Genomic DNA, 11,259 nt, shown 5'->3' with positions numbered 1-11,259 from the left:
CTTTTGGACTGAGAGAAGTTTAGTTAAATCGACTTATTTTCACTCAAACAATCTGCGGTATTATTTTGGCCACGTAATTCGAGGACACCCTGTATATATATATATATATATGTAAAAGAAGAAATAAATGGGAATTGAAGTTACATTTGTATCTTTCGAAGTAACTCGCACCCGTCTGTGGTTTTTTCTCAGTTTTTAGGGTTATTCAGAAATCCCACATGGTTCGAATTGCGGCAGAGCGCATTGCGTTTTTTGGGGTTAGTCGAGAATTCCAATACATCCAACATCTCGCTTTTTTATTACTTTAAGTCCAGCTTTTTTAGACCTTGACACGCTTAATTCCCAAATGATTAATGGTCTTTCCTATCAGTTTCAACCCAATACCCTTGAACATGCGTAAAACTCTAGATTTATTCAGAGCATGGCTTTCCATGGAAAAAAGACACCAACCACCATTTACGTCTATCTATAATATGCAATATTATATTTCACTTTCATTACTATCAAATTCAAGCCATGTAATGTTGGCATTATACCATTATACCAGCAGAATTACCATCACAAAGCCCATTATGTGGGGTAATTATAAAATATGTTCCATAATATGCTAATATACGAAAGCAGCACCCTCTCATTCATTTGACGGGGATTATCGAGGTTTTATTGCTTGATTTCTTTATTCGTTTTTTAAGAGTTATATTCCTGTGGCCTATTTGGTAGGTGATTTATTTCGACCGCCGTTGTATGAATAATATGAATGCATTAACCGGTATTAATGGTGAAGACGATGGGGTGTGTTGAGGATCATCCGGTCCGAAGATAATAGACGCACAATGCAGTGATAATGTTGACAAATTGATGCTAGATATGAAAAAGGAATGAAATTTATTGGCGGCACAAGATCGGGATTAAATATGCATCATTGAGTCGGGCTCAGATTAATTCCTCATTACATGGTGGGATGAGATTGATGGGCGATTCAATACGTAGTGGGGTGATAATAAATGTGATGACATAATATGGAATATGACGAAGAGCGATGCATTGAATGACAATGTACGACTGAAATCTCTCGCAGAAAGAGATACTTTTACAGTGAATCTTCACGACAGTGTTGAAACTGAAAGCAAGTCTTGATCTGCTGCGAAACCGACCCAGCCCGACAAAATTTCCCCACCAATTGCTCTTGTCAATTTTACGCTCACGTTCACGCCATCATTCATTTTTACGCTCCAACCTCCATTTCCTCCCTAAGTCAGCTACACGCAGAATTGTCAGTTTTCGGGCTCGCTCAGATTTTAAGATCAGAGTGCGAACATTCAGAAATAGTGATAATAACGCGCATAAGTGCAATTAAAATTGATGAAAGGTCTAGCAAACTGGTAAACTATAAAGTGGCCTTAACTCATGCGGAAAGTGGTACTTTCCTGCATTCACGACAGCCGTCGCCAGAACAATGTGACTTAACTATTCAATTCGATATCTGCAATTGCTACCCTCCACATGTTTGCTAGTCTCTATAGATTCCATTGTTTATCTGCAGTTTAGGCTATTTTTAGGTGCGCCTGTGTGGTGATGTATTTTATTGGGGACGATTCAATTTTCTGATTGCCTTTGTGCAGATTCTATAAATGAATGCTGAGATGTTCCAAAAGAAAATGAAGGATAGTTGAAAACAGCAAATACTGCAATAAATCCACAACTCCATCTTGACGAATTCATCTCATTTATTAACTCGCATGAAAGGCATTTGTGCCACCTTCAGCACTGGCTGCTTTTTCAAATAAATAAGTGGCAATTATAATTCCCTGCTAATTCAGAAACTGCGACAAAGCCTCGAAAGCTGGCATCCTGCGAAACACAATCGATACAAGAAAAAAACCTTCAAAAGCAAATACAATACAAAAACACCTGTACAAAAGGACAAGAGACAAAAAATTAACATGACAATCGCTAGGCGGATCCGTTCTGTTCTCGGAGCATAACGTCCGGAGATAATGCGTGGAGCTCCGCCCGCTGTCCTCATTGGTGCTACATGTCCGCTCTTCTAGGCGCATGCCCCCTATAAACTCACCTTTAGCAGTAGGACAATTTACACACAGAGTGCCGCAAGTTGATGAGATTTGCACGTATTTTCGAGCCCGTTGTGCCATTGTATTCCATTTTATTGGCAATTATACTGGAAAGGGACAATTGCGGACAGTTTTGGTGGACTGTGCACGCGGCGCGTGAATTTCCGTTCGGTTTAGTGCGAAGAGTGTGAAGAAAGGCCTCAAAATTGATCTGGATCTACAGCGACAGGCCTCGAGCGGCCACTTCATTAGGTATGACAGTAAATATTGACTAGATGTAAATAAATGATGCGCTGCTGTCAATTAAGCGATGATGGGAGGAGGTTTCCCTACACTTACGCCTTTATTTGCATTGAAATTACAAACGATTTTCACTTAAGATGGAGATACTTCCCCAGACACTTTTAGAATATGATCGTGTCAGTTCCAGCAGTTTTATGATATGTTGGGGAACAAATCTTGAAGTGGAGCAAAACGGCGCTTGACTTTTTTATTTATTTATGAGGAAGGCTTTTCCAAAAAATTCTTCCATTTGAGACAGTTTTGCGGTATAGCTGGTGGCACGGTAGAAACGTTGGAAATTAAACGGATTTTTTGAAGTTTTCCAAAAATTCCTTTCCCAGTTCGTCAACCTTCTTCAGTTCCTATGCATGGCTACCAGAACATTGTTGCAAACGCCCTTCTAACCCAATGTCGCGTGAAGATATTGGCACGTGAAAAGACATCCTTCCTATAGCTTGATTAAGTCATCCATTATTAATGTATGTCTGAAAAAAATCGTTGATCTACCTGGTTTCTCAATTCGATCTACCGCATTAGTATAACACCACGTCGCCCTCAACAGCAGAATTTTTAACCACAAATAATCGATCCACATAATTTTTTGCTGGCCCTTAACTGATGGAGAGCTCATCGCCCGGTAGGCGACTGCTGTCCTGTAAGTAGGACGATTTTCAAAGGTATACCAACATGGAAATGCTGGTATAAATATCGTTATCTTCATCGATAGATATCCATCATCAGAAACATTCGGTAGGAATTTGCTTTGTTGACGAGCAGTTTGGACTTTTCTAGCTTGTAAGCTGCATTTTGCCTATTAGAAAGACTAAAAGCTCTGGTATTTTGACGTGCCCAAATTATCGTTAGAGATAAAAGAAACCTTCGGCATGGAGTACGTTTCCGATACGATTGATGCAGTTCGTTTGATTGTCCAAAGAAAAAATGTAGGAGGAACACATTTTCTGAATAATTTTAATGCCCTTCTCTCTCTTCATATGTCATTCCTCGCGTATCAGTTTTGACGTTTTCTGACTTTCTGATTGCCTTAGCGGTCTCTTCTGCAGCATCTTCATAACCATCTTCGACCTTAATCATTTTTTATTTTATCGATTTAATGGTGTCTATTTAACATTTATCATTGATATTTCTTGAGAACCGACACTACCTATTATTTCTTTTAATCCGTCCGGGGTTAACGCTTCACACGCAAATAAGGGTTGTGGGAGTGACGGAACAGCATATTATTCTCAGTTAAAACTCACGGAGAATAACATTCACCCTTTATCAAGGGTCCGGTCAAAAGCTCTTATTGGTGCTTCGAGGACAAATCTGTGACCCTAATCAAAATCGAAAAAAATAATTAGAAGGACGAAAACGAAGCTGAACTTAAATGAATGGGAGGTGAACACGTAAAATGTTTGAAATGTACTGACAATTTTTCCTCAGTCAATGAGTAATGATAGTTTTTGACATGAGCCATGTCGTCAATCTATAAGATTAATTTGCGGTAAGCGATGATTTGTCATCTATTTTTTTAATGTCATCTCTTGTGTAAGCCATTACTCAAAGTGGTATTTCTTCACGTTTAGTTTCTTTTTATGCATTCAAGATTGACATCTTGGTTAAGCATAGGTAATCAAGTCTTATCCGTGTTTCCCGAACAAAAACTCACACGTCGGTTTCATGAAGTTAAATGTTAACATGGTTTACGGTAAACACTGTCCTTCCTCGGCGACTAAGGCAAGGAATTTTCAGAAAGTTATACCCCTTACAGGTTAATGTTATTCTCAGTTAAGTTTAGCTGAAAATAGTGTGCAGTTCTAACGGCCTAACTCTAATTTATATCAAAATGATAAGAATGCCCACATTTCAAAGTGCAAAAAATAAAGCATCTTTTACTCCCTTGGCTGTTTGCTACCTTCCGTGCAATCGGGTAACAACCTCTTCATATGCAGCGTACTTTTTGTTAAATCGCGGAGCTCAGTACACTATGCATTAACATTACATTAATGTAGCAATAACACTCTATGGTCTCTCTTCATGACTTTCTGGCGCTGCTACAAGACAATTTGCCAGCAAGGCATTTTAGCACGGGCTCCAGCTCGACGAGGGTAACTCCTAACCCCACGATACAGTTAGGTTACAGGGTCTGTACATATACCTTTTTAATTCGTTCCGCTACTTCACAAGGCGCAGAGCTAAATATCGACCTTGGAGGAATTACTTAAATTTAAAGGGGGCTGGGTACCTTTCGACCAATTCCGTGTAGCTGGACCGTTTTCATTGACCCTGAATTTACAATCACGCTTACAACAGGTGCTACCAAAATGGCCGCATTCGGACAGCTGATCTCGTTTTTTTCTGATTCTGTTTCACTAAATTTATCCCAAGTGCGTTCCATTTACCTTTCTGGGTGCAAGTTTGTATGTAGATTGATGATAATTATGACGAACTGTCGCTTAAATGCGCAACGTGGTTTTCGCGCTTTCGGACATGGTTAGCCATACATTGTTGGTCCTTTAACTACGGCTTATATGATAACCGTCCTCATTACATAGGTGGACGGAAGCTTACATGCGATTATATATTTTATTCCAGCATGCTTCTGAATTCTGATATTACGCGAACTTTAACGACGCGTGACAGCATGCAATGGTACATAATTTGGCATTCTCGCATATCTTGGTGTATATATATACAGGGTGCCTAGTCAAAAACTAATCGCCCTCGTTGTTCTTGACTACGAAACATTTTAGGACAATCTTTAATCTCGTTGTTGACATATGCAAAGGAGACGAATGAGTATCGGCAATGGACTGACGGTCTGAGGACGAAGCTCTCACCCAAGAGCTATATCAGTGGCAAGCACATTCCGGATACGGTATTGCCAAAGGTTCTTTGCAACTTTCATTTCTCAGCAATTATCTCTAAAATTGAATCATCATTGAGGGAAATCAGCAAACTATGCACGTTCGGTTAATATTGAAAAAATGCCTACAACTCGTCTGAAATCATGCGAAGTTACCACTGTACATATGTAGGTACAAAAAAATTCTACCTTCTTCACAAGAAAGAATGAAATAGCATATTTCTCCTCTGACCTTCGAAATAGGTAGATACCAGTTTATGGCTGAAATTTCACGTTTTGAATTGAGCCCCCTTGAAATTCCAAATTTCGAATTTACAACCTATTCTCTAGCCCAAGTTACTATCACTAAGAATAAAGAACATCTTATCCGTGAGACCACTCAAAGAATTTGGGTGTGGAACATGAGACGAAATATATTAACTTTGGAGTTTATGGTACTTCGACACAATGAATATAATAGAAACAAGATACAACAATGGAGATTTTTAGGCAAATCTCCATTTCGTTGGGTGCAATCGATTGTTGCAAATAGGTGGAGAATGAAATTGAGCAGAAAAAATCGCAAAGTAAACCAGATATAATTGACGAAATTAAGCGAGAACTTGATGGTGACTGCGTCACCACAGTGCCAGGTCTCCTGTAGGGGAAATAAATCGAAATTTTCCACAGTTTTGTTTTCTTTACATATGCGGCCAACTAATGCTGTAGAGTGCATCCGCGGTCCGGTTTTCACAGAGAGATTTTCCGTATGAACACCTCATTCCGTGAAAAACGTGGAAATGCTAAAAATTCGGCGATATGAAATGGCCAAAAAATCTAAAGCAGCTGCGTTATCGCAGGGATAGACCGTTCTCTCTAGAGAAACAAACTCTACGAGCGTTTAACCAAGCTATTTTCTGCAGCTTGGTTAAATCCTCATAGAGTTTGTTATTATCATTATTATTTATCGTTTTGTTGTTATTTAATATTAAATTTGGTTGGAGAAATTCGTATTGAAGATAGGTCCAAAGAAACCTGAGAATTTACCGTTCAATCTGGATTACTGACATTCTCCCGATAGAGCTGACAAATCGTATGCGGACCGATCATCCAGCTATAAGAATTGGAACATATCCAAGGGACCTTAGAAATTTTTTGCTGTGTTTCTTATTGTGACACAACCTGAATTTTCCCCTGATTCCCTTTTTGACTCCCAGATATTTCTTCCGAGTTTCGCCACTGGCCTGATTTTTTGATCAATCTTCCCTAGCCACACAACTCAACATAGTTCAACACGCAGAAGATTTGTTTGAGAACCGTGCGAAAGCTTCACTCTTCGCAGCCCTAAACGGGGCAATACCCAGGTAAAAATCTAAGAAAAAATCGTAAGAAAGTTTACATTTAGCAGCGACCTTAAGACCCATCAAAACGCTGATAACGACTCATAGCTATGATCTTCCGATATTACAGTTCGGGAATCGGTGTATTGCGGAAAAATCTGCATCATGAAATGTCATGTTAAATTATCGAAACCTACAGATCAAGCTGATCCCAACAGGTATTTTTACAGCATGTTGACCTTTGTATAATCTTGTAGAAAACATTGCCTACCTAATAAAGAGCCTTTTCTAGCCACTTTCTATACTCTCAGACGATTGTTTGCCCCTCATTTAAGAGCTCTTTGGGACCATAACCTCCCACTGCGGTCGGACGTTTACAAGATTGTTGTAACTTAATGTCTCGTGTTAATTGGTTATGGCTCTCCGGGATTCGGATTTGTAATTATTTTGTCACCAGAGGCGTACACAACACAAAATTTAATTGATCTGTTTAATGCTCTTCTACTGTAGTATAGCTAGCAAAATTTGAATTTAAAATGAAGACATCTTCAGTGGACAAGTCAAGAGTGGACGTCATCGTGCACCTTGTAAGTGGGCGCACTCTCGAAATCTCACTATAACGTATTGATTACTCATTCGAAAATCCACTCGACTACTGCCTAATTTAAATAAGAAAAAATGTCGACAGGTAAGCAAACAAAGCTCAGAGATTTTAAACAATAGTAAAATGGTAATAGAACTCGGTGCAGAATAACCTACACGTATTAAAACGTACGAAAATAAACATAAAACGCCCGTGCAAGTGACAGGGGCTGTGTAAATACGGCTTTATGAAAAGCAAACATAAAGTCTGTCTTATTCCCGGTTGAGGCTTAAGGCCTTTGTGGTTTTGCTTATGAATATGAAAAGGCGCGAACGTATAAAGAAAACCCATCAAATTTAATTCCGGATTTGTGCCCGCCAGAATAACAACTCGCCAAAGGATAGAGAAAGAATGGGCGAATTAATTCTCTAATCAATGATATTCAGGGTTAGCATAGAGGCATTTTATCGGTCACATAACTTCAACCATTTGTTTTTGATTCATTTAATTCACCCCCTGTCCAAGGGGGCATTAATATTGTGGACATAGTGACCCCCCGGTATATGCAGTAAGTTTGAATTCCTCCCGGCTAAACACAACGTTGTGACAGATTTAGTGGTGTGAATGGATGACATTCTCAGCAACATATTTTCAAGAGTTTCATTCTTTAGAATATTCTCGGATAAAAATAGTTTACGAAGAGTTATCCTAATTAACGTCAGGCAATACGACATATTTGTAGTTTAAAGGATGCTCGCCGACGTCCCGTAATAAATTTAGATCCTCCGGCTATTTGTTGTTGCTATTTCTTGTAAAATTACGTCACAAACATAGCGAGACATGGCCGTAAAACCGGGCCTAAAAGTCTTTATTTTACATTTCAGGTCCGTGAGCCAGATGTGTGATGGAGGCTTCAATTCCGCAGAAGGATTCTCTAGAATGGCTTCCTTGGGTGGCACCCCCATTGGCATGCCTCAGAGCCTACAGGGCTCTCAGGGGGTCAAGAAGCCAGAAGACCACATCAAGAGGCCGATGAATGCGTTTATGGTATGGTCCAGATTGCAGAGAAGAAAAATTGCGCAGGAAAACCCCAAGATGCACAACTCAGAGATATCTAAACGATTGGGTAAGAAATTGAGTTGGTTTACGAGCGGGTTTAGCTCAAATTCTGTATGCAGCTTCGCTAGTTTGTAATTATTTGGTTTTGCTCTCACCAAGCTTGAATCGCGTAATATATTGAACTTTGTAATGCAGTCAATGCACATTTTTAGTGATGTTTCCGAAATCGTCAGTGTAACGTTGGGGCAAAGGGATCCGTATGTGATAACCTTTAAGGGTTTGAGGGTTACAGAGCTCACCGAAAAAAATACTATCCGGAGTATTGCTACACCGCGATATTACCGAATGATATATTGCTGAATATTTAGCTTCGGAAAGATCTTAGAGAATTACCTCTCACTTCTCTGAAGGTGAAAAAAATTCTGCTTATTCATTTCTGGTCATTAGCCTAAAAATTACTTATTTGCAAAATAATTACCAATAACGTTCATTATTAATACCGTGTTTTGAGCCACATTGTTGAGCTGCTCGGTTTTTCCACTTGAGTTTTTTTCCATTCATAAAAACATATCCACTGTGAACTGTGAATATTCATTATGTTCCAAAGATATATTGCGTTTGCGGTGAGCGACAATGAACATCGTTGAACATATTTTTCGTATTTTCTAAATTTAGTAGGCAAAACTGCACGAATTCACATTGTAAAAATACTGCTTTTGTACTGGATTCTTGTGGCATGTAAACAAACATGTTCCATTCAAAGTTTATTTATAAATTCAAATGGTACCGCAAGGCAAAAACATCAGGTTCCGACAATAGAACACATCTTTGTGGTTCCTCTGAAACGAGGTACAAAAGGAAACATTCATTCAGGAACAAATAGGAGAAAGGAATGAAGAAGTGTGATTGACTATGGTATTTATTCACTAGCAGTTAATTTAAAAAACTAATATGGAGGCGCAATAAGAGATTGAATGGCTCAATATTTGACATTTACAGTAAAAGCAAATACTCAAAAACAGACTACACAGACGAAGATAGAGCCGAGTAAACAACATTATTTTTTATGTACTTTCGTTTGCGCATAGACGTGTAACAAGTAGCTGGTCACAGTTTACATATTTCCTAACATTGTCACCAAATTATCGTGAGGGTGTTAACTACCGTAGAAGAAGTACCCTGGTTTTGAGACATTATTAATGTTTTAGTAAAATGTTTGACCTTTTATCCAGGTAACGAGAAGTCAAATATTTTTGTTTGCCCAAGGGCGCCACACGATAACCCCCTTTGTTTGGCTTCGCCTCTTTCAGACTAGAGCATCTACCTATCTATGTAGGTTACAATATCTATTCAAAGTGTTTATTCTAGCCAATTAGCGAGCCTGGGAAATATTTCTTCACTTAAAAAAGGAATTTGTCCTTAAATCGGGAAAGAACTTGGTTAATCCGCGATAGCGTCCTATTCAGCAATATGTTTGCAGTTCAAACTGTTCTTTTGTCGAAGGACAAACAGATTCAATTTGAACAATGGGCTAAGAGATGTCTCTTTAGGAGGCTTTGTTCACTTCGCATTGTCCTCTCTGTTCGCAGAATAGACGCTTCAAGTTACATAATTTCGAAGAGATTGTCTTTTCTGATTGCTTTATCTTACTTCGGCACAGAATCACTATTGTGTGGTTGTGAGGCTTCGTTAAGTACGTCGAGTAACGGGCCTTTATATTTTTGAAACATTTATCTATTTTGAGCCGTTTTGAGGCTGATTGTTACTACGAGATTGTTAAAAGTTGACGTAAATAATAAAGACAATTTGTTGTCGAAGAATCAATTGGCATTTAACGGGAATTTTATTCGATTTTCGTCGTCAAGTTAGCCAGCACACGAGAAGCTTACGAAGCTGTCGCGAAACTCGATTCCTCATGATTATCGCAAGTAATATCAGTATAACTGAAGGTTTTTACAGCGAAACGGTAAACTGAAACGGTGCAACGCGATTACCAAAAGTTTGAAAAATACGAAAGATGTGACGCGCGCCAGGTTAGTTCAGGTTAGATGCACTAACTTGAACTAACCCGAAACTAAAACGAAGGTGAGTATGATTTCTTTCTTACACTGGAGTGAAAATCAATTGTCACAATGCAAATTATAGCGATTTCGTTACTGTTACATACAGGGCGTTGTTTGAGTACGTGACCAAACTTCAATGGGCCATTCGTTGAATGACTCTGAGGCGAAAAGTTTATATAAAAATACTCCAGTAACGCTCCGTTTTCAAGATACAAAGTGTTAAACTTTTTTTGTTATTAAATATTTTTTAAAAACTCAAAAAACAAGAAGACGCAAACTAATACGACGTCGAAACTTGGTGACAGTTTTTAATGCAGTACAAAGGAGTTTTTAAGCTAGAAATTGCTTTTCTTCTTTGGCTAGTGACACAAGGGTAACGCCGACAATTTATGAAAAATCAAATGGGAAAAACACTTTGTTAAGATTGCATCTAAACAAATAAACAACAATAATAACCATAAATGATACAGACAAATTTCTACAGGATCGGTTAGAGGATTATTAAGATTCATACGGAAAAACTAGCAAAACAAAAAAGTTTAACACCCAATACGTCGGAAACCAAGCATACCGGATCTACGTTTACACAAACTTCTCATTTTAGAATCACTCAGAAAATCACCCTTTGGAGTTTCCCACGTACCTAAATAACACTCTGTATGTCCCGAGTATCTTTAGAATCAAACCGCTCTCATACGTAATGCATTGCAACATAACGCAATGTTGAAAATGATTTCTCCCCCCGTTCTTCACAGTTTCATTATTTTCTCGTCTTCTCCTTCAATTTCAACACCATTTCCTGCATTTTCATATTCCCGTTTTTCGCATTAATTTTCTTCGTTTTCATGCATCCATCTACACAGTTTTTTTCACGTTTTCTGAACCTCCCCCACTTTGACGCATTTTTTTTCTGAATCTCCGAACGCTCCTCAATAAAACCTCGTACACGTGACATTGACACTACGAGATTCATTTGAGTCACAGTTCATTTTTATTTGCAGAACCGAACACGGAT

At 38.6% G+C, this 11,259-nt stretch overlaps 1 protein-coding gene across 1 annotated transcript in view; it reads left to right on the top strand.

Moving 5' to 3' along the window:
• Positions 1 to 2,091: 2,091 nt before the first annotated feature.
• Positions 2,092 to 11,259, top strand: part of LOC136343964 (transcription factor Sox-3-like) — a 30,334-nt gene continuing 21,166 nt past the window's right edge. The window contains exons 1-2 of the mRNA XM_066290986.1: positions 2,092 to 2,324; positions 8,007 to 8,248. Of these exons, the coding sequence (XP_066147083.1) occupies positions 8,020 to 8,248 (229 nt within the window). The 5' untranslated portion in view covers positions 2,092 to 2,324; positions 8,007 to 8,019. The remainder of the gene's footprint in view (positions 2,325 to 8,006; positions 8,249 to 11,259) is intronic.

The sequence above is a fragment of the Euwallacea fornicatus genome, chromosome 16, assembly GCF_040115645.1.
Source record: "Euwallacea fornicatus isolate EFF26 chromosome 16, ASM4011564v1, whole genome shotgun sequence".
NCBI lineage: Eukaryota > Metazoa > Arthropoda > Insecta > Coleoptera > Curculionidae > Euwallacea > Euwallacea fornicatus.
Note: the sequence above shows the minus strand (reverse complement) of the source record. Positions and strands in the feature narration are given on the sequence as shown.